Here is a 22,881-nt window from a genome sequence, read left to right as displayed (position 1 = left end):
GGCCGGGGCGGAGGCCGGGGGGCCCCGGCCCCCGGCCCCCGCCCCGGCCCCCTACGGGCTGTGGAGGAGAGTTCGCCTGAGGCGGAAGGCCTCCAGCAAGGAGAAGAGACCGCGCCTGCGGGCACCGGGCCCCGCCGCACCTCCGCTGCTCGCGCTCGCCTTGGCCGCCCCGGTGGCAGCGTCCCCTGTGGCCGTCGGCCCGGCCCAGCCCCGGCCTGTCGCGCCTTTCACCTTAGCCGGTGCAGCGGCCACCAGGCACTTCTGGTACTGCACCTGTGGGGACGCGAGGCACAGGGCGTGGCCGTGGGGTGGAGGAACAAGGCGACACCACCGCAGGGCCGCATACCACGAGGCGTGGCCGCAGGGTGGCATCGCTGGGGGGTTGGGTGTGGCGAGGGGTTGGATGCGGCTCCGAGGGGTCAGCTCCTTCCCGTCCCTGCCGCCCCCCAGGGTTGGGCATCCCACTCAGGCCCTCAGCTTTGCCCTCCTCTGTTCCCAGCGCTTGCCTCCTCCTCCTCCTCCCGCAGGTGTCCCACAGGGCTGGGGAGTTGGGGGGATTCCTGCTCCCGCTCACCATGCAGGCTGCCTGCACTGCTTCCGAGATGGTGCCGGCGTCGGGCTCGCACCAGAAGGCTGTGCACTGGAAGCATCGCCCCGTGTCCACGATGAGTGCAAAGGTGTGGGCATCCCGGCCCACCCCCAGGAAGGTCACATACCGCACCTGGCACTCCCAGATGTGTGCTGCTTCCTCGTCCTCCTGCGGGGACCCCATGGACCCATCCACCCCTGACCATACTCCAGACAGCCCTGCCACCCCCACCAGATCACCTCTGCCAGCAGACTGGGTCCCCTGTGGGGGTTGCCTGTCCTACCCCAGTGGCAGCAGGGTGCCTGCTTCGGCCATAGCCCCCTGTTCCCCTTCCCACCTGCGCGGGGTGCACCCGCATGGCTGTGTCAGATACGTGGATGAGGGAAGGCATCCAGTGCTCCCGCCCAGGCCCCCTTGTCAGCTTTTCAATGGCCTTGTTCAGCACATCCATCCCTGGGGATCGGGAGACCCCATCCCATCAGCCCCTGCCCCAGCTGCAGGCACAGTGCAGGCAGGGTGCTGCCAGGCAGCCCCAAGGGCAGGGACTGCTCAGCACCGAGGCACAGCTGGGGGTGGGTCTCGGGCACCTCCCAGCTGTGGCAGGGCCAGTAGCACTTACCCATGGCCCTGGGCACAGGCAGGCTTCCAATGTACAGCGCCTTGTAGGTCTGCATAGACTGCCTCACCGCTTCCAGGATATCCACTGCCAAGATAGAAGGGGAAGGGGTGGCACCCCTATGTCCCACCCTGTCCCCAAGGACCCCAGGGATACAGCCGAGCAGGCCAAAGGGCTGTGGTCACTGGACATCCCGCTGCCTCAGGGAAGACTGTGGGCTGGGGGAGCAGCTGGCAGCAGTCGGGGGTATGATACCTTGCAGTGGCAGGTCCTCGGTGGAGACGGGCTCCAGTGTAGTGGCACATGGCAGCCTGCTGCTTGCTACAGCTCGCTCAGCCACAATCTGCAAGAGGTGGGGGTCCCTATGCCTCCCCTTACCCCCAAGACCTCCGGGCCATGCTCCCACCAACTCAGGCCCTGCACCCCACCTTGGAGCACATCTCATGCAGGGCCTTGGCGATGCCTTTGGCAGGCACATTGCAGTGAAAGACGTGACACTTGAGGACACAGGTGTCCTTGTCACTGGCCACGAAGGCGAAGTCTCTGCAAGGCCACAGGCAAGTCAGTGAGACCCCGGCAGAGGCAACCCCCCTCTCCCTGCACTGTCCCCTGGCCCTGTGACCTCTTACCTGTCCCTGTAGCCACAGCAGCAGTTGGGGAGAAAGGAGAGGGAACAGGTTACTGCTGGTGTGCCTTCCCGCCACCCAGCAGGCTGAGCCACCCCACCCCCCCCAGCCCCCAGCTCTGCCCCAGCCCCCAGCACCTGCCATTGTTGCAGCCAACACCCCAGACACGGATGTTGAGGATGGGCTGGCGGTGGATGAGGCTGTGGTCAAGGGGGTCCACCAGGCTCATGGTGTCCTTCTTCAGGATCATCACCAGGTCTTGGCCCTGCAGAGGGTCAGCAGTTCCCTCTGCCTGGCAGACAGCCTGGGTGCCCGCAGCACCCAGCCCATGTGTAGGGACACCCCATTCCCCCAGCCTGATCAGCCCCAAGTGTGGGGGGACAGCCCTGCCCCACCCCCCCTCCCCCTCATGCCTCCCCAGGTACCATTCCCATGTGTGGTGACAGCCCACCCAAGCACCTCTGGCATCGTTCCCAAGGGAAAGCCCTGTTAGACCCACCTGCCCCACACTCTGGACCACCTCGTGGATGCCATATTTGGACAGAGTTGACTGCCACTGGGACCTCTCCCTGACCCGCCCCCTAGCAGACCCCCCATCGGTGGGGACAGCCAGACTCAGCAGCAGTGGCACCAGGGTGGGACTCTGCCTAGCAACACCATCCCAGGCTCTTACCTCACCCTGGTTCTCCCCAGAGCCCTGGCCCTTGCTGTTGGAGAGCTGCTGGATACAGTTATTGACAGCGATGCTGCTCTTGCCAGGTGCCAGGTCCTCCTCGGGGATCTCCACCGAGCCCAGCAAACGCACAGCAAAGCACTGAGCAGAGACACATGGGGCTTCAGTGCCCAGCCAGCACAGCCACCCATTGCCATGCCAGCATGCTCACCCCTGCTCTTGCTCCCATCCCTGTCCCTGCCAACTACTGTCTGCCTTCTCTCCTCTGCCAGCCCCAGCCCACAACGCTGCAGTGAAGCCCCTGGGTGTGGTACCTTGGAGCCAGGCTCTGCGCTGTGCTGGAAGTCATCTCCCTGCCAGGGCAGTGAGGTCCTGTAGATGGATGGGGCAGTGAGGGGACAGCTCCCGCTCAGCAGCACAGAACCTGGGGACACCCAGGGAAGTACCAGGATGTCCTGGCACTGGCAGACCCCCATGCCACCAGCTGGGAAGCATCCCACAGAGGTGACCAGCGTGGTCATACTGGCTCCAATGTGTGGGGCTGCTCCGGTGGGGTGCACCAGGGCCCAGCACCCAGTGGCGGTCAAGGGTCAGTGGTGCCCCACAAACGAGCAGAATGCATGGGCAGCCCTACCTTTGGGACAGCGAAGCCATGGGGCTGGGAATGGGCCTGTTCTTTGCCAAGTGCTTTGCCACAGGGGCCTGGCAGTCCTGGGAGAGAAGAAGGGGTGAGAGCAGCAAGAGAGGCTGTCAGGAGGCACCAGGTAGGAGCCCTCCCTTCCGGGGTAGCAGTGCCTCAGCTTGTGGGCATCCCATGTAGACAGGATGAGGCCAATATAGAGCCTGCTGGAGCCTTTCAGGGGGCTTAACCCGGTCCAGGAATAGGCTGAGCAGGACTTTAGGGTGACAGACAAGCCTGCTCCAAGGGGAGGATGGACTACCAATGCCTAGAGGGCCCTTCAGCAGGCTCCTGCCAGCTCCTGGGGAAGCCATCCAGGTGGAATCCAACACCAGCCCTTACCCCCTTGCCCACAACCCCTACCATTCCCTGGAGTGTCTCCTCTCCATCAGCCTCCAGGTGCCCTCCTGGGCAAGTGGTGTGTGCAGGGTGCTGCCACTGTGTCGTGCCAGTTGACACATGCCAGTAGTAGGTGCCCAGAGAGTCACAGATTTTCCTCCAGCCTGGGGGGAGGTCAGGGTCTGTCTCCAGGCTCTGGTCACTCCAGAGGTTGTCTGTGCAGAGGGAGAGTGTGAGGCAAGGGCCGGGGGGAAGGTCCCCCAGCTGCAGGGCACCCTGAGAAGCAAGCAGCTTCAGCCAGCAACTAAAGGGTCCTGTGGTAGCCTCTGGGTGCACGGCTGGGTACATGGCCTAGGAGAGGAGCACAGTGAAGGAAGGCTTGGCATAACGCCAGAGAGGCTGCAGTGGTGGTGGACCCCAGGCAAGTGAGCAGTGCAGGCAGCTGCCTCATTGGCACCCAAAGGGATGGGGTGACACTGGCAGGGGCACAGAGAACACAAGGCAGCCTGAGGCTGCCAGGAAGAGGCATCCTGCAGGGGTGCCCAGGCAGGGCACAGGGCTGCCAGCCCAGAACTTGCCCCCTGCCAGCTTGTGGTCCCTGGCCCTCTGCCAGGAAGCTGAAGACTGGCTTCTTCTCAGCTTGGCGGGGGAAAGGGGTTGGGGACAGTTCCCTGGGGTCTAGGAGAAGAAAAGTACCCTTGGAGGGTTGCAGCTAGGAGGGGTAGATTAACTCCCTCTTCCCTGCACCCCAAGCCCTGGAGAGGTCGTGAAAATGAGCCCGTGGTGCAGCACAGCTCTGCTTCTAGGAACGCAGCCCAAAATCTGTAGGGCTCGGCACATCCCTCGTGGGTGCTCATCCCCTGGGGCTGCGCTGTCGGGGGAGGCGGCCGCAGTGCGGTGGTCCACCACTTCTCCTCCCGAGCCCTGCGGGACCCTCGACCCGCGGGAGGGTGGAGACGGAAGTTGGTGGTGCCCCCCACGACCTTGGGAGGGACGAGGAGATGGCGCGGGACGGGGCTGGCGTCTCCAGGACAGGCCGCTGCGGGCCCCGTTCAGCACCACGGACAGCGCCCGGCGCGGCCGCCGCTCCAGCCCGCAGGTCCCGGCCCCCCGGCCCGGCCTCGGCCCTCCCCAGCCCGGCCCCCGGCCCCGACCCGACCCGGTCCCCGGCCCCCGGCCCCGACCCGGCCCGGTCCCCGGCCCCCGGCCCCGACCCGGCCCGGTCCCCGGCCCCCGGCCCCGACCCGACCGGTTTCCGGCCCCGGCCCCGACCCGACCCGGTTCCCGGCCCCGGCCCCGCCCCGCCCTGGTCCCCGGCCCCCGGCCCCGACCCGCACCGGCCCCCGGCGCCCGGCCCCCGGCCCCTGGTCCCCGGAGCGCGGCCCACCCCCCGCGCGGCTGACCGTCGCAGTTGACGAGGACGATGGCCAGCATGTAGTCCTTGCCCAGCATGGTCCCGGCGCCCGTCCCGGCGCGGCCCCCCGGCCCGCCGCCTCCCCAGGCCCGGACCCAGCGGTGGCTGCGGCGGGAGGGGCGGATCCCGCGGGGGCGGGGCGGCCGAGCAGACGGGCAGGCGGAGGGCGGTGACGGGAGGGGCTGCTCGATCGCGGCAAGGACCGAGGCGGGGAAGGGGGGGGTGGGGGGTGGGAGGGGGTGGGGAGCGGGTGTGAGCTGTAGCCATAGCGCGCGGAAGGGGGCGTCTCGTCGGCGTTTGGCAGGGAAGGGGGTGTTTGGGTGCCCGGCAGTGTTACCAAGAGTTCAGAGGGGCAGTGAGGTCCTTCGGGTGGTTTGGTGCAGAAAATGGGACACTGGAGTGGGGAAGGGGCATCTGGGGCAGGAAAGGAGGTTTCTGAGTGCAGTAGCAGGTCCAGGTGCCCTTGTGCCCTTAGGTTCATTCCCTTCCCCTCCATGCACCCTTAGGTTTCCTCCATTCCCCTCCCTTTTCCCCACAGATCACCCTTATTCCTCTCCATCCATGCTTATTCCTTGTTCATTCTCTTCCATGCATGCTCAGGTCCTCCGACATCCCTCTGCCTGCAGTCCAACCTCCTTCAGTCAGTACTGAGGACACTTAAATGTGCATGCTTGTCACCTCCCCCTTCTCACCGGAGGCCAAGAGCTTTTCTTCTCTAGTTTGAGACTTCTGTTTTCTGTGCTACACTGAACTGACAGTCTTGATTGATGCTCAGTACTCGGGGACAGAGGCAATGGAGACATTTTTTGTACGCCTCAATTTTCCCATGGAGCCCCTCCACGTGCTGCTAGGGACAAAGTCCTTCCAAGCTATATATTCCAAAATGGTTTGCTGTCCTCAGCATGCCTAGACACTCCGTCATGGCCTCTTAACCCTTTCTTCTTCATACCTAGAAGCTAGTAGTCCTGGATGTAGCCCGTGTCCTTGATAGCCTCCCATGCCACCTCAACTGCGTAATACAACTTTGTAGTCATCCACAATAATTTATGTATCTTCTGCTGATATCTGACTTTGCAGCCACAGGCCATTTCTTCTGCATCTGTCCAGAGCTGGTTGGGTTTCTAAGATCCCAATTCAAGCCTTGAGCCCCTGGGGCATGTTTTGCCTAAACCTAACCCAATCCAACAGAGCAGGGTCAAGGGAAGCTCATGCTTACCTGTGCTCAGATGTGTCTGAGGTGATGGAACTCAGAGGGGGTTGTAGGCCTTACCTTGACACCTGTTTTGCTCAGACCAAGTGATGCTTCCTCTTTTTCGAGTTCCCAGGAGTGACCTTGCCCCTACAAGGAACAAGCTTATGCTACACTTGCAACACCATGGTATCCTCTGCTGCATGTGTCTCCTTTTCCTTAGTTCAACATGTATTTCACATCCCTAAACCAAGCATGGCTGATCAGAACATGAGGTAGCAACACCAACACAAACTGTTCCCATGCCTTTTCCTGCTCAGCAAAACCTGCAAAGGAGGCAAGGCCCTGGTTCGGCCCGGATCGGCTCGACTTGGCTCGGCTCGGCTGGGCTCGACTGCCTGCTCGTCGCTCTCGTGTGGAGCAGAGGCTATATGCTCCCTCCCCGGGACGCTGTGCCTCTGCAGCAGGTGGGTAGGTAGGTCAGACCAGGCCGTTTCTGACCAGGCGCCCGGCCTGTATCTCCACTTGCCCACCCCCACCCCCACCCCATCCCTGCAGTGGTAAGGCCCCGGCGGGCTCTTTCCTTTGCCGGGGAGCCTCCCGGGATGCCGTGCGGCGCGGCCGAGACCAACGCCCTCGCGCCCGGACGGCTGGTGGGTGGGGGCGCGTGGCCAGATGCGGAGACCAGATCTCCCTCGGCACAGGGCGCGTGTCGTCCACGAGGTGGTGGCAGTCGCCGGCTGTCTGCGCACCCTGCTATTGCCCGGTGATGATTGGCTGGAACTGACTGATGGACAGACAGACGGACGGACGGAGGGACGGATGGGGCAGACGGGGAGGGCCTCAGTCAGCCTCGCTGGCCGTCAAGATGCGGGCCCAAGAAAGCCCCGCCTTCGGGCAGTCGAAGCAGAGCGAACGGGGCACCTGTTCCTGATGCGCATGACTGACGGGAGGTCCTTTGCGGCTGCCGCCATCCCTTCTGTCCTTGATGGCGATCGCCCCATGGAACGGGACTCTGCCCTGCCTGCCCTGCCCTGGCCCGGCCTGGCCCAGCCTGGCTCGACTCGGCTTGGCACGGCTGGGATCGGCCCGGCTCGGCCCGGCTTGGCTTGGATCAGCTCGGCTTGGATCGGCTAGGTTCGGATCGGCTCAGCCAGGCTCAGCTAGGCTCAGCCTGGCTAGTCTTGGCTCGACATGGCCCAGCTCAGTTTGGCTCGGCTCAGCTCAACATGGCCTGGCTCGGTTCAGCTCGGCTCGGCTCAGCTCGGCTCGGATCAGCTCAGCTCGGCTTGGCCCAGCTCGGCTTGGCTTGGCTCGGCTCGGCTTCCCTTGGCACAGCACGGTTCGGACTGGCTTAGCTCGAATCGGCCCGGCACGGCCCGGCTCGGCTTGGCTCGGCTCGGCTCAGCCCGGCTCGGCTCGGCTCGGCTCATCCCTGCTCGGCTCGGCTCTAATCAGCCCGGCTAGGCTCGGCTTGGCTCGGCTCTGCTCGGTTGAGCTCGGCTCGGCTGCCTGCTCGTCACTCTCGTGTGCCTCAGAGGCTATACGCTCCCTCCCTGGAACTCCAGCGGGGAAAGGTGCCAGGAAGGCATTCCGCTGGCACTTCTCACACTGCCCCGGTAGCCAGCTGAAAGGCACCACAGAAGTTGGGCTTCCTGGGCTGACACGGCGAAACACTGATGACTTCTTTTGCACACCCCATGGCCAACTCCAGTGGGGAAAGGTGCCAAGAAGGCATTCCGCTGGCACTTCTCACACTGCCCCAGTAGCCAGCTGAAGGGCACCACAGAAGTTGGGCTTCCTGGGCTGAGGTGGGGAACCACTGACTTTTGCACACCCCATGGCCAACTCCAGCCGGGAAAGGTGCCAGGAAGGCATTCCACCTAACCCTAACCCTAATACGCATGTTCAATAGCGTTAGTGGCAAACTAAGGGCAGCGCATGCACATCATAAGGTTGACGCCCCGAGGCGTGGTTTCTGGCAGCACATGAACATTACCAAATGGGCAATTACGCATGCACAGTCAGAGTTCTGTCATAATTAAGGGCAGCTCATTCGTATAATGGGCTTGACGCCGCGGGGCGTGGTTTCTATTGGCGCATATTGGTTATGAAATCGCCTCTTACGCATACACAGTGGGGTTTCTTGCAAAACTAAGGGCAGCGCATGCGCGTAATTGGCTTGACGCCGACGGAGTGGTTTCCATAGATGCATATGCATTACGAAATCGCCTTTTACGCATGCGCAGTGGCATTTCAGGAAAAAGTAAGGGCAGCCTTTGCACAGAATCGGCTTGACGCCGCGGGGCGGGTTTTGTGGTTTTGTATGCTTATTACGAAATCCGCTTTCACGCATGCGAAGTAGCATTTGTGGCAAACTAAGGGCAGCGCATGCGTAGAAGTGGCTCGACTGAAACGACCCAGGTTCGGGTCACGCCAACGGTAGAATCTTTCCCGCGCGGAGGACATGCGTTCGAGCCCCATGGTCTGGTACCAATTTTTGGTTGCCAGATGGCAGTAGCGCTCCACTAACCGGGCGGCTGCAGTACCCAATTTGTTTCGCTAGATGGCAGCAGCGAACCACCAAGCGCCTGGCTGCAGTATTTAATTTTTTGTCGCTAGATGACAGCAGCGCTCTACCAACCGGGCGGATGCAGTACCCAATGCTTTTCGCCAGATGGCAGTAGCGATCCATCAACTGGGCGGCTGCAGTACCCCATTTTTTTTCGCCAGATGGCAGCAGCGCTCAACCAACCGGGCGGCTGCAGTACCCCATTTTTTTTCGCCAGATGGCAGCAGCGCTCTACCAACCGGGCGGCTGCAGTACCCAATTTTTTCTTGCCAGATGGCAGCAGCACTCCTCCAATCGGGCGGCTGCAGTACCCAATTTCTTCTCGCTAGATGGCAGCAGTGCTCCATCAACCCTGTGCTGAGCACTGGCACGGTGAGCACGGGCCGAGGTCTCGGCCCAGTTTACACCACCGGACCACGGGAGCTGCTCGCCGCCGCTGCAGGTTTCACGTTGCTCTGCCCTTTTCCCACTCGCAGCCCAGGCATTAACACTTATTGCCTCCGTATGCAAAAGCACCCACGTGGCTCAAGCTGTTAAATCTTTCTGTATGACGCATTCCATTTTGCTGTCGCAATAGGGGTGCATTTGCTCTGCTTGCATTTGGAAGCACGTTAGTAACAGCAATTTTAAATATATTTTTTTAAAATAGAAGAGATTTTGCAGGAATGCACTTTTTGAGTAGGAAAAAGCGAGTAGTGTGGATATGTGGCTTAGGAAAAGCTCATACAAGGTTTTCCCCTGCACAAGTAAGCCATTATGAGGTGTTGCACGGTTTAACCTCTTGAGCTCACAGCCTTTCCCTGTGACGGGAAAGTGAGGTGTTATCAGAACGAAGGGGTGCAGACTAGGCGGCAGGGCTGCAAGGTGGGACAAACGGAGAGGCGTCTTTCCTTCACCTGCGTCTCCCCGCCCCCCCCTCCCCCAGGTAGCCGCTCTCGGCACAGCCCGCACCCCGCGGGCATCCCCCACAGGGACCCGGGGGCCGGCAGGCTCAGAGGAGCCCGCGGCGGCACCGAGCCCCTGCCCGCCCCGGCGCAGACCGGGAGCCCCAGCCCCTCCTCGGCCGGCTCTGGGTCGCGCTGCCCGGCGGGGCGGGGCCGGGGCGGGCGGGCGTGGGCGGGGCGGGCGGGCGTGGGCGGGGCGAGCGGCGGGCCCGGCCCGGCCCCGGAAGGTGGGTTCATTTCCGGCCCGCGCGGCACCCTGGGGTGGCGGTAGCGGTGCGGCAGTTCCGCGGGAGCCCGGAAGACTTTCGGGCCGGGACGTGCGGCGGCGCGCTGGGTGAGCGGTCGGGCTGAGGGCGGCCGGGGGCCGGCGGGCGAGCCTGGCGGGCAGAGGCCGGCTGGGGGGGACGTATCGGGCCGGCGCTTGGCTGCGGCAGGGAGCGCCTGGTGCCGGCGGCGGGCGGGCTGAGGTGAGCGGGCTGCCAGCGGGTCTCGTCTCCCCGGCAGTCACGGTGGTCAGCGGGCTCCTCACGCTGCTGCCTTTTTTTTTTTCTCGGAGCTGCGCCGCTGCCTCAGCGAGGAGCGGCGGCGGGGCGGCCCCGGTGCTCCCTTGTGGCGGCGGGGCCCGGGAGGGGGGTCGGCCCTGGCGCCCTGCCGCCCCCCCGCCGCCTCCGGGCTGCCCGGGCAGCCGCTGCAGCTCTGCGCGGGGCTTTGTCTTTCCCCCAGCCGCTGGCCGGGGCCGTGGCAGCGGGCTGGGGCAGCCGCCCCCCGCGGGCCGCAGAGGCTGCCTTGGGGCCTGCGGTAACGCTGTCACGGGGGGGGTCAGGAGCCTCTTCCCGTCTCTGCGAGCGGCCAAGGGAAAGGAAAGAAAGCCGGCGGCGGAATCCGCCCCCCTCGCCCCAGACTGCCGATTTCTCTAAAAAGTACTGCGAAGGGCGAGCGTTTAACTACCGGGGAGTGCTGGGAGGCAGCAGCTCAGGTGTCTCGCTGATCCTGTGTCTTGACAGTCAGCTCCTGGGCCAGAGCAGCCGAGGGGAAGAGGCCTTTGGATTTGCTTCTCAGCAAAACGGGGCTCTTTTGTTTTTTCTTTGTACCTAGGTCCATTGGAATTGTACGTTGACAAATCAAGGGAAGCTAAACTGAAGGTCAGTCTAGATGTTACTTTTCCACATGTGCCTTGTGCTTGTGAGTTGGACTGCTGACTACGGAGGGATAACTTTTGCACTTGCCAAGGGCCCACGAGGCTCCATGTGCCCGCTGCTTCAGAGTGCTGCGCTGCTGCTTGGGCAATAATTGGACTGTAATGCCAATGCCACATGTTAGCCTTTCTCCAGAAGTTACAAAAGCAGAATGAGCGTTAAGAATCTGATTACCTTTTAACTAAATTCAAAATAAAGTTGCAGGATGAAGTGACTGGAAGTGTCCTGCAAGTCTGACTGGGTATTGCTGCCGTGCATGTTATCTGCCTGTCTACCGATTGTTCCTGCCTCTTGTTCTGTTGTGGTAATTCTTCTGGGTAACACGTTGGGCTCCGAGTGTAGTGCATCTCGACTTCCTCCTGATCCCCCCGAGATGTTACCGGTCTTTGCCTTCCTCACGTTTCACAGTGCGTGGGAAGGCTAGAGAGGCTGGAAGCCTCAGCTGTTGTGTGCGAAGAAGCTGTCAGCCTTCTAAGAGAGCATGTAGCCAGCAAGCGCATTGTGGTGCTTCGGTACCGAGCTGATATCACAGGCCTCAATCTTTTTTTGTGAAAAGGTATCACAAGGAAATGTGCTGATGTTGAAGGGGGAAAGGTGGTGGGGGAAGAGGTAGGAAGCAGCTTTCAACCAATTTTAGGCTTAACTCCTGTGTTCCTGAGAATGGTTCTGGGCTTTGAGGGGTTGCTTTTGGCTTTTTGCCTTAAGCTATCAATGTGCGCTGAGCTGCTGCTTCTTAGGGAACTGTGGTGACACAAATTGTGTGCATGCCAACCTTCCTGAAGGCTGTAGCTGTATTTTACCCTAAAAAAGCTTTCCGTAATACTACGCTTCTGTTAGGATGCAATTTTCTCAAATTCCCTCCCCCCTTCAAGGTGATTTTCCCACACACCTCCCGGCAGTAGGACTAATGTCATCTCCTTTTGCCCGCTTGGGCTTGGACTAAAATCCTTTCCCTGACTATTCTTCAGCTTTTACAGCCTTTGAGCCTTCCCTTGGGCCTGGTTGATAGTCCTTTGCCATTTCACCCTGTTCACAGACAGTGTGAGTCTAGCTACAGACTATCTCAAAGACTTTCAGTTACACGATAAACCTGCTTTTTTGTAAATTAATTTTAGCATTTTAATTGCTTTCAAAGGGAACTACAGGAAATCCTGTCCGCATGGTGGCCTAGCATAAGCAACGATGGAAAGGTGCATCAGATGTGACCTTTGTGTCAGCTCGGCGTGCCTCAGACAGACTGCATTTGGCACTCCGTGGCATGCTGCGCAGCTCCAGAAATCAATGCTAGGGAAAAAATGGGCAAAAATAATAGTCACGTAGAAACACAAGTTAGGAAGAAATGCTATAAATTAAGTCTTTCTGTTGATTGAGGCAGTTGATCTTGCTTGTGGATCTTTGGGGTGTGAACGTGATGCTGAACGGCTCGTTTTTCATTTGACATGCCTTGAATTATTTTCAAAGAGATAGAAGAGAAGCTTATGAAATAGAATAGGTTATCGAGTCTTCCTAATACGCTCACAACGATTATGTATAAAGCCAAAGTGAAGGATGATGGAATAAAGTTCTGTGCTTTATAAGTAAATACAGTACACTTAAACCTGATCTCCGTGGAATGTCCTAGTTATTTCTGGTTTTAAAATCCAAAAGAAGTTTAGGAAGTCTCAGAGGTTAGTATTGTGGGAAATAAATGGCTCTTTCACAAAAAATTCCACGTAAGCAAGGCTCTTTGAACAATTCTTTTCAAAATCAGTTCTAACTACAGCCAGTTAGCAGTTTAATGTTGAAATGTATACTTGCCCTCCTATAAAGTAGTATTTCATTTGCATTTCAGTGCTGTGAGTCATGACAAATTTGGGAAGAGCCTGAGGGAAACTTTTCATCCTGAGATACAGAAGGTAGGAGGTGACTTCTTTTTTTTTTGTTTGGCTGTGGCTTTTTATTATTTTCTGGAAAAATAAGTTGTTACCTATAAATGCCAGTGGTTTGTTTCTTTCGGTAGTAGGACAATAACGAGGAGTAGGGTTACAGTTACAAAATCAGCTGTCTTTATCAGTTGAACTGGCTACTTTGAAATTGAAACAAATACACAACTACATTACAGGGGGTTTTGTGCTGTCTTCATTACTGGTGTGCTAAAGATACTGTTTTGTTTACAGGATTTATTGGCTCTTGAAGAGCAAGAGGTAAATGTAACCTTTTCACTCCTAGCACTCACTTGGTGATGTATAATGACTTAGATATCAATTGCTTATTGCAGTAAAAAAATGTGGTGTTTCCGTGCAACATCTGAGATTGAAAATCATTTTAAGCACCGGCATAATATATCATATTAATAGATGACCAACTTAGTAATATCATAAAATTCATAACCTATGATCAAAAGTAAATTATTAGGTATCTGCTACTTGAGCATGTAATGGAGCTGGTATGAAGTGTATATTCCCGTGTGTAGGACGTATACAAAAGATGTATATAAAAGTCCTTGGAGGAAACATTATTTTAGGTCTTTTGTGTGATTGTCTGTTTATCCTATAATGTGTGGTTCTATTTCTCAGGGACCTGTGAATTTTAAATTTGGAGTCCTTTATGCTAAGGATGGACAGCTTACAGATGATGAAATGTTCGGCAATGGTGTTCAAAACTCTGTTCAAAGGGTTCAAAACTCTGCTCAAACCTGTGGTACGTCCTGGCTATATTAATTGGGGGAAGCAGGAATTTGAGTCAAGCAGCCCTTATATTAGGTAAAACGGAATGATTAATGGTTTTCACTGCTTAAAATAATCACTGAAACGTCATCTTAAGTGTGGGTCTGGAGATGAGAGATGTCTATTTCTGTTCTTAACAGGACAAAAATATGGAGCCTGTTCCCATAATGAAAAGGAGCACTGGAATTCCAATGAGTTTCCTGTTGGAGGTGAAGGATCCCAACACAAAAGGTGCTGTGCTGACAAAGGCTGGGAAGTACACAATACCAACTATTAATGCGCAAGTATGGAATTAACTGGACTGACCAAAAAGTGAAGAGAGTAACCGTGCATACATGTATGAGTGGCAATGCAGCCGAGGTGGCCAGCCCCTAATTAAAAGGGAGGAACCACTACCTTCATATCTTAACCTTAAAATATGTAGTACTTTCCAATATTAAAATAGGGTGGCACTACTGTTCATGGCCCTGGAAGCTGGCTGACCTTGGGGTATGCTAGGAACCTGTATTTCTGCAAGACATTTCAGTACTGTTTACAGTTGGCGTCGTTCTCTTTGAAAGCTCATTTTGCTTCTGGTTTACATTTCAAAGTCTTCTTGCAAAATTTAATAGCCGTTGGACTGGGATTTCCTCCCCCTCTGACTTTTAGCAAATGTCATGTGTGAAACAGTCTGAAGTTTTCCTGTTGCTATAAGCTAAGAAATTACTCCTGTGTGCTGACAAGAGTGGCTGTTTGAAAATGCACTCGGTAGCACTTCTTTTTCTGTTGTGGATCTCCTGTCGCACAAGCTGTAACATAAGACTTCTTACAAAATGAAATTACTCTGAGACTAACTTTACCCTGATCCAGCAATTTACGTTTACCCTTTGGCAAAGGAGAGGTGGGATTCCTTTCCCCTGCTTTTCTTCCTCTTTTCTTTCTTTTCCACTCTGAGCTGACTGGGTAGTTCATCCTATGGATGGGAGAGTTCTGCAGAAGGAAAACTGTTACCCCCCTCCTCCTTCTGATGTTGTGGCTCTAGAAAAGTCATTTAACCTAAACGCCTGTGTTGTAGAGAGCTAATGTGGAGTGAGAAGACTTCCATCTATTATTTTCCTCTGATAAAATCCAAACCTTGGAAAAATTTACCCATCTTTCACTTTTTTCTTTTTTCCTTTCCCACCCACCCTCCAGGGAAGCTTATGCTAGAGAGAAAAAGGAAAAGCCTCCCTCTTTACCAGAGGAGCTGCGCTCCTCCTCCACATATGATCCCATTCCAGATGACTTGTTGTGTCCCCTTTGTAAAGATCCAATGATGGATGCAGCAGTTATTCTCTGCTATGGAGCAAGTTATTGTGACGAATGTGAGTAGTTTAGAGTAAACTCCTCTCCCATGTTTTTTAATCCAAAACACCACATCGGATCTTCTGAAAGCAGGAATAGGAGATCACCTGTGCTGCCATGTCTATTTCATACTTAAGTATGCCTGGAGTAGGAAAAGCCTCTTCTATAAAGGAAAAAAAAAAAGGCCAGAAAACTTTTTTCCCTTTCTGTGTATCTAGTCAAATCTCCTTCACATGTGGAAGGACGAGTACGAGGAGAGTGCATAATTGTGCAGGTGATTACAGTATTAGATATGGAATGCATGTCGTTTGTCCACAGCCCTTTTTCTCATACACAACTATAGAGCCAGCTCTGGTGACTAACTCTAAATGCCTGACTGCCTGTTTGTGGCGGACCAATCTACATTCTTTGCCACGGGGGAGTTGGTTAAACCTTCAAAACTCAAACTGACTCATGGCTTTTTGGGATGTGCTTTGTTCATTAGCCTTGATGTTGGTGGCTTCTTCCTGTACTAGACAGCGGAGAAAAGGCTAGTCCAAACATCAGGACACAGCTCATTCTACATCTTCACCTGTTACAACAGGGAAGTGTCAGAACTGTATAGCGATTTGCTGCATACTAGCCATTTTTTACACTACTGAACATTTATAGCTTCATGCTCTCCATTCAGGACCATATTCACCCATTAATCGTCTATGTGTTAGTATAATTGATGAGAACCCCAAAGATTTCCTCAGTTTGGCTAAAAACTATTTTGATGCTTCTAATTACACACAGGTATTAGAACAGCATTACTGGAATTGGAGGAACATACTTGCCCAGCGTGTCATCAGGCAGGTGTTTCTCCTGATGCTTTAGTTGCCAACAACTTCCTGCGCCAGGTAACATAATGACACTTTCATAAACTGTTTGTAAGAAAAGTCTGTTTGTAAAAAGCTGAACGGGAAGAAATTTTTTACATCTCCTTAAAGAAGGCTAAACTGAATAAGGCTGTATTCACTTGTCAAATGCATTATCTGTAGTTAGAGAAGCTGACAACTCTTTGGAGGCAACCTGGTAAATTCAGGTCACACTTCTGTGTAAGCATGCTTGCCTGTCTCTCAAATTTGCTGTTAACACTGAAGTACTCTAACTACAGATACTCTGAGCTACCAGTCCTTAATAGCAGTGTGGCATGTGATGTGTTCACATATGTATCTGTATGCTTCTTTACTGTAGGCTTGGTAGACTTTACAGGAATAAACAAGTCATTTTACCCTGAGGAGGCTTTTCTTCATCTATCTACTGAACTGTCATAATCTGACACTTTGACCTTTTTGTAAATGTTCTTCTGCCTCTAGGCTGTGAACAACTTCCAAAATGGAACAGGCTACACAAAAGGGCTCTGTAAAGAGATTCAGCAGCAGCAGTCACCACCACCACTTGTGACTGTGACACTTGCTGCTTTGGTGACAGCCACCAAACTTTCTAAATCTTCCTGTCAATCAGCAGTGTGTTGGAAGAGAAGGTAAGTTTTATTTCAACATAGGCTGTTGAAATACGGTATTGACTAGAGCTTATTTTCCAACTGTTTGCACTTACTCACAAGGGCTGTCCAGTTCCAGTAGCAAGACAACTGGCACTACCATGTCTTCTGGGCCCCCCCAAGAGCAATCAATACCCACAACTGGTAAGTGATCGTAACTTTAGAATTTCTTTAAAAAAATTACCTTCAGATGAACTGAATGGGATTTTCTTTTTCTTCTCCCCAGTCCAAAAGGTCATCCAATGAGAGCCAGTCCAGTTTTCTCAGCAGGTGGCAGACCAGGCTGGGGACTGTAAGTATTTCACAGAAATTCAGTCTGTGACTACTTGTAACCTGTTAAACCAGGCTGTAACACATACATTACTTCTACAATATCTGATTTGTAATGAAATGCCTGTGCACAGAAAGCTGTGGAGAATACAAGTGGTAATTCATTTTTAAGTGGCTCAGTTTGAGTTGGCTTTAACAAAGGGGATCTGTGCTTGCAGTAAAATTATTTTTAAAAATATTCAATTTCTTAAAATATTTTAAAAAATATTATAAATAATAAAACTATTTTTTAAAATATACAAAAAAGATACAGATACCATCTATCAGATAGTATACTATCTGAAAAACACTTTTTGAGGAAACTAAGTATATATCACAAAATTAAACATAATGGCAGAATGAGGTGGAAAGCCAGCCTTTTGATTACTGGCTGGATAGGCCTGAAGAAGCTGATTTCCCTAAAAATAGAATGCCTCCAGCATTCTATTTTTAATGACTTAGTTGGTAGTGATTGAACAAATTCTTGGAAGAGTCAATGCTGGGTTTTTATGACCATTTTGAATTTTTTCAGTTTAGTCATCTCAAATAGCCAAACTACTTTCTATCAGTTGGAGAGAGAGGAGTCTGTTTTCTCTATTATTGCCACGCCAGGTTAGTCCTTCCTTTTGGTATATGTGTGTTACAGATAGACTGTAAGCGTGCATCAGTGTTTATAAAATCTTAAAGATAAAACAAAACCCAGCATCCGTCCCAGAGATACCTAAAATTCTCAGATTCAGTAAGCCAGGAAAGAACAGTTCAGGGACAAGACCAGGCCAAACAGACCATCACGAGGCAACAACCTAGGAAGTTTACGGGGAAGAACTGAAAAGACATTTGAGAGAAGATTGGTTAGTATCTGTGCAGTACTTCGAAGCTCAGAAGTGTATTGAGGAGTGGCAGAGGAGCCTTGAGCACATGGCACCTGGGAGATGGGAGTCTCTTTTAAGCATGGGCAGCCTCTTCCCACAGTCACAAAGCTGAATGTAGGGGGAGAAGACTGAGGCAACTGCTTGGGGTGAGGATGTGGAAGGCAAATGTGAGGATCCAGAAACGAGTGTATGTTCATGCTCAAATAAACAGAAAGCTGCCAGAAAAATGCTGAAGTTGAAGTGCTCACCACCATGCTCCCGCTTTGCTTTATTTTCCAGGTAATTGCTTTGCATGTCCCTAACAGAGAAGCAGATTGTCTAGAAGAATCAGGAGGAGTTCCAGTCCACCTCTCTATCCTTAGGTGGACTGGATGGTTCAAGGGATTAGCAGTGATGGGAGCTCCACATGTACGTCACTAGCTCAAAGATGGCAGGGATTACAGGTGACTGATAGTTATAACTGGACAGCAGTTGTGAAGGAATAGGTGTTCTCTTTTGCCAAAGCTTCTCTGTAGTGATATCCTTCACCTCTTGACAGCCCTGAGGAGGCTAGAAACTGAACAGGTGTAGATTCCTCCGTCTCTGTGCTCCGATTGTAACTGTTACCTCAAAGCACTTTGGAGAAGATACATAAGAGAAATTGCTTTAATGTTCTCTTTGTCTAATCTCACGTGGGTACAGATTTCAGCCTGGACTGCAAACTGGTGCCTTTCACTCAGATTTTGTTGACATTCTTAACATTTTTCTTATGAATTAAAAGATCAGACTTGTATAAGGAAATCTTAAATTGGAGGAGGAATGAACATACGTGGAACAACTTGAGTTTTTTCTTCACAAGATAGCTGATGTCTTCTGTCCTCAAAAAGCACTTGGGCAGGAATTGGAAGAACTCGCTGCTAGTAATGCTGTCAGTATCTTTCCCAGAGCAATGGCATTTGGTCATGTTACTAGAGACTGAGCTCTAGTATTTTTCTTGAAATGTGGTCACTGTCCTTGGTTAGAGCTAGAGGTATGTGCAAAATTTGGCTACAACTGGCTAGAAGTGGGGTATTTTGCATCCTGTACAAATTGCCAAATACGTAGTGAAGTTAAATAGACTAAGCTGGCATTTTCAAATGGAGCTTTACTGTCTCCAGCCTAAATCCTATTTTCTTGGTGTTTGATGCCATGCTGTAGCCATTAAGACTTGCTCTTTTTGCATCTTACTGCAACAAAAGTGATTTGTGCTGCAGGTAGTTGCTGGGTAGTGACACATCTGTATGTTCACGTACCAGTAGATGCCAGTGTACACCCCTGAAATCCATCCATAGCTAGGGTAGTTCATGCGATAGAATTGAGTGGAAGCAGACTTACCCTTCCTGGGTGTTTTTACACTACCACAGCAGCAGCTGTTCTGGCTTGTAAGCAGAAACCTTTACATGCTGTCATGCTCTTCGGTTTGCAGTAGCAGTATATCAGCAGCTGAAAGAAGCTTTGATATAAGCGTATGGAGAGGAAAAAAACCCAAACCTAAACAAATTTGGGAGAAAAAAGAAAAAAAAGGTGTGAATTACTGTTTTGAATTAACTTCATAAATTTCTTTTGTTTTTTAAGGTCCAAGTCTCCATATACAACTTCATCTCACTCTAGAAGTTCGCATACCTACTCCAAGTCAAGACCAGGTTCTTCCCACTCTTGCTCCTGCACTCTTATCATCTAGCCGTGCCCCCTCTCATTCCTACTCACGATCACCACCATATCCAAGCAGAGGCAGAAAGGAGTCAGAACTGTTGTCGTAGGTCAAGGTCACATGGTTATTCCCACTCACAGTCAAGATCACCCCCCTACAGAAGATACCAAGCACGGTAAAGGGCTCTAGTCCGGTATTTAGAGGCCACTCTCCCACTAAACAGGCCATACGTTAAGGGGAAGGAGAATGTGTTTTCAACACATACAGAGAAGTTCCACCGTATGATGTGAAAGCTTACTCTGGCAGATCTGTAGACTTCCAAGATCCATTGGAAGAGGAAAGATACAGAGAATGGGAAAGGAACTATAGAGAACAGTATGACAATTTTTACAAGGTCTATGCTGTTGACACTCAACCTCTACCTGTTTCTCTAGATAGGTTTGGTCCACCTGGGACCAGACAAGAAAATTTGCAGGGATGTGAGACAGAGCCACAGAAATCATTATAGGGCTGGAAATCACCCTGAAGAACCTTCTGGATGGGAGAGGTCATGGCATCAACAATCCTACAAAATCCAAAGAGAAAGCAGTACAAAATCCCCTGGGAGATGGCAAAGGAAACGAGCACAGAAGACACTGGAAGAGAAGGGGATGACAAGCAAGGACTTCCCAAGGCTGAGTTGTTAGAAGGTGCAAAAAACCCAAGAGAGCCCATTATAGCAGGAGACGTTGAAAGAAGAACATATATCTAATTTATCCACTATTGGTAGAAGTAGGACATGAAGGAATTACCACATCAGACCCTGATAAGAATCTTGTGTCTTTGTTAATTCAAAGTAGAATCAGAAGATACTAAATAGACTGCTTATCATCTTAGCTAGTGGACTCACCCTTTCTCTTGTCTGTTCCCATAACTGCACAGCTTTTGAAAAAACACTGAAGACTTAGAAATCAATAAAAGCCATTTTATGAAACATTATGAAAGATGACAGTGTGCACCTCACCCGTTACGACTGGACTGCATGCTTTTTTCCTCTTGGCATTAGTTCTACCCGAGGAAGCCCCATTCAAAAGAGTGAAGAAAAGCCAGAAACAAAATAAACCATCATTAATACCATGGAGTATAACAAGGACAACACTGCGCCACCCTGAGATGTCCCCTCCCTGCACTGCCCCAGTGCTACAGGCATCAGCTGGAGCCCCAAGGGAACAAGGGCCATTGCCAGAGCCCCACAGCATATCACCCCCTCCCTTGCATCTGGGCACAGCCAGGAGCTGCAAACACACCCGGGGGGCACACAGGAGGCAGGAGATGTTTATTCACTAACGAACATGAGAAATCTGAGAGTGAGCTTGCCACAAGGCTCAGTGGCCAGATGCAGTAGGACAGGGGGGTAAAAGGGAAGAGAAAGGCAGGAGGAAGGACAGAGGGACATAGAGGGAGCTGGAAAACATGATGCTGCAAACAAGAAATGGACAAGGAGCAGGAAAAAGGTGTAAGGAGAGGAGAGATTAAGCAAGTAAGGGACAGAAAAATATTTAGTAAGTAGTAGACAGACAAAAAAATTGCAGTGCTCTGCAATGTGCTGGAAGGCGACCACAGGGAGTGTGAGGGAAGGGTGGCAAATGGGGCGGTCCCAAGTACAGTAGAATGCAATTTCTGTATTTATCCACTTCCGTGCTGTTTGGTGGAAATCAAAGGCACAATCAATAACTCTTTCAGCCAGCCTCAGCTGACAATTCTTCCCAGTGCTCATGCTGCAGAAAAAGCCAAGACTGGAAGTCATTTTTTGTAACAAAGGTGCATTAGAACTTCCTACCCCATTCCATCTTCAACCCAGCAACCTATCCCAGACACACAAGGTTACATCCTTATGCAGCAACCAACAAAGCCTGCACCCACTTCCTTTAGTAGAGGTCCCAAGACTTCAATATTGTACCAGTTGTACCATGTAGCTAGCAAGCACTCACCCTGGCCCACAGGGAACACCCCCCGCTTCATTTTCCAAACAAGATGCACACAGAATTCCACATGCATAACCCACCTGACTCTAGAATGGAATAGTTCATTTGCAAGGAGCCTACAACAATCATCTAATCCAACTGCCAACAACACAGATACCATAGACAGAATTGAACGCCCTACCCTTCCAACTCCATTATTACCTTACTACATGCTAGATGACCCAGAACTCCAGGCTTCTCTGTTCTTCTGAGCTCATTAAGCTCGCTGGAAGCTTTCACTGCTCATCCTTTGCTGTTCCAGCATCTTTCTAGACATCCTGTGTTAAAGACACTTGTCCAGAGATAGTATATCAAGCGTGAAGTAACTTCCTTGTAATGGAAGAGTGGCAGAACAGCCAGAACCACGGCCAGGTTTGGGAAGAGCCTAACAATGCACAAGACAAAGGACATTTGAAATACAGCGTAGCACAAGCAACCTGGAAAATTAAGCTGGCACACAACAAAAGAACAGTACACACAGAGTTGCAAAAGTAAGAATTGTGACATGGAAAATCATGCTCTCACCCCCGACACAAAAGCAGCTGTAGAACCCCAGGATGGACACTTGCAAGCATCTCCATCTGAGGGAGCTGCAGCACGAAGGACTCACAATGGCACTGCACACCTTCGGGCCCTATCAACCCCACAACTCTTAACTGTGGGGCAAGGCACTCTCAACTCTGCAGCTTATTCCCACCCCCATGCTGCCATCCACACCTTGACCTGTCGTCACTGGCCTCACTGGGGAGATCTGGGCCCACCACTGAGGATCAGGTACCCCTGGAAACAGCTAGAACCAGCAACAAGCTGTAGCCATTCCCTATGTCTCCAAACCCAGGGAGAGAACATGGTGCAGGCATGAGACAGCACCAACAGACAAGACAAACACCCGTTTGCACAGACACTTACGTGAGCATATATATGCTTTGTGCTGACACAAACAGCACTTGCACAGACCAACAAGGGCTTACCCAGACACCCCCACAGACAGAGATCTCACAGTTCAGGTCTACGGAAGACAGCAAATTGTGGCTGCTCCCAGCCTCTACCCTTCTGTAGCCAGGTGGGGACCTGGGTTGCAAGGCAGAGCTCTCCTCAGGGGAGGCAGCTGGGGCTGGCAGCAGCATTCTTCCGAACTGCTGCATTCAGAACCTCTGCTCTTCACTGATTCCACCAGTATTCCCCCATGTCACTCCTTTGTTTGCACTGGAGCTCAACAAGGCTGCAGGACAACAAAGTGACAATTGACTTGAACTGAATTTGTACATGGAACTGTAGCTACTTAAATCGCTCACCTCCTTGGAATGCTATTTGTTAAAAGGACAAATTTTTTTTTATAGTACTCTTCAAGTAATCAATTTAGTAGGCTATCAGTGCTCATGCTTTTAACTCTAAATGTATTGAGGGCATATGAAATACTGTCTGCTTCACTTTCTGATGGTTTAGTAAGCTATACCAACTAACTCAGAAAGGATTAAACATTTAACTTTTATAATAAAACCTGTATTCACTTTCTTCATAAATTAGTTAGAATACATTTTCACATATGCCTGGCCCTTCACTTTTTAAACTGATGTCTGGAAGAAAGCTGTATTTCAACTAATTGTTGGAATGATACTTCTGAGTGTTGGCACTGAA

At 52.4% G+C, this 22,881-nt stretch overlaps 2 protein-coding genes and 1 pseudogene across 4 annotated transcripts; 2 read left to right on the top strand and 1 right to left on the bottom strand.

Moving 5' to 3' along the window:
• Positions 1 to 28: 28 nt before the first annotated feature.
• Positions 29 to 5,078, bottom strand: APBB3 (amyloid beta precursor protein binding family B member 3). Its single transcript, XM_055811367.1, is given in 13 exon segments — positions 29 to 249; positions 251 to 757; positions 843 to 1,042; positions 1,209 to 1,292; positions 1,461 to 1,548; positions 1,634 to 1,748; positions 1,835 to 1,840; positions 1,969 to 2,096; positions 2,505 to 2,645; positions 2,819 to 2,876; positions 3,139 to 3,215; positions 3,547 to 3,737; positions 4,926 to 5,078. Coding segments are annotated over 13 exon segments (1,842 nt in total). The 5' UTR covers positions 4,975 to 5,078; the 3' UTR covers positions 29 to 51.
• Positions 5,079 to 9,880: 4,802 nt separating this feature from the next.
• On the top strand, positions 9,881 to 18,044 carry LOC106112592 (uncharacterized). 3 transcript variants are annotated; one of them, XM_055811380.1, is made up of 13 exons: positions 9,881 to 9,975; positions 10,737 to 10,783; positions 11,246 to 11,446; positions 12,669 to 12,732; positions 12,994 to 13,020; positions 13,393 to 13,516; positions 13,683 to 13,773; positions 14,716 to 14,885; positions 15,643 to 15,746; positions 16,206 to 16,372; positions 16,464 to 16,534; positions 16,617 to 16,682; positions 17,851 to 18,044. In XM_055811380.1, exons 3-12 carry the CDS (start codon positions 11,415 to 11,417, stop codon positions 16,634 to 16,636), a joined length of 870 nt encoding a protein of 289 aa, XP_055667355.1. In that variant the 5' UTR covers positions 9,881 to 9,975; positions 10,737 to 10,783; positions 11,246 to 11,414; the 3' UTR covers positions 16,637 to 16,682; positions 17,851 to 18,044. The 3 variants fall into 3 exon arrangements, 1 of the variants encoding a protein (XP_055667355.1); XR_008748293.1 differs by lacking the exons at positions 11,246 to 11,446; positions 12,994 to 13,020; positions 14,716 to 14,885; ... (1 more) ...; positions 16,617 to 16,682; positions 17,851 to 18,044 and having other exon boundaries at positions 9,893 to 9,975; positions 13,393 to 13,578; positions 13,683 to 13,826; positions 16,206 to 16,228; XR_008748292.1 differs by lacking the exons at positions 11,246 to 11,446; positions 12,994 to 13,020; positions 14,716 to 14,885; ... (3 more) ...; positions 16,617 to 16,682; positions 17,851 to 18,044 and having other exon boundaries at positions 9,893 to 9,975; positions 13,393 to 13,578; positions 13,683 to 13,982.
• A 505-nt stretch (positions 18,045 to 18,549) lies between these two features.
• Positions 18,550 to 19,991, top strand: LOC129785012 (E3 ubiquitin-protein ligase RBBP6-like; annotated as a pseudogene).
• The last annotated feature ends 2,890 nt before the right edge of the window (positions 19,992 to 22,881 follow it).

This window comes from Falco peregrinus, chromosome 8 (genome assembly GCF_023634155.1).
Source record: "Falco peregrinus isolate bFalPer1 chromosome 8, bFalPer1.pri, whole genome shotgun sequence".
In the NCBI taxonomy this organism is placed as follows: domain Eukaryota; kingdom Metazoa; phylum Chordata; class Aves; order Falconiformes; family Falconidae; genus Falco; species Falco peregrinus.
The sequence above is the reverse complement of the archived record's forward strand: the minus strand, read 5'-3'. Positions and strand labels throughout refer to the sequence as shown.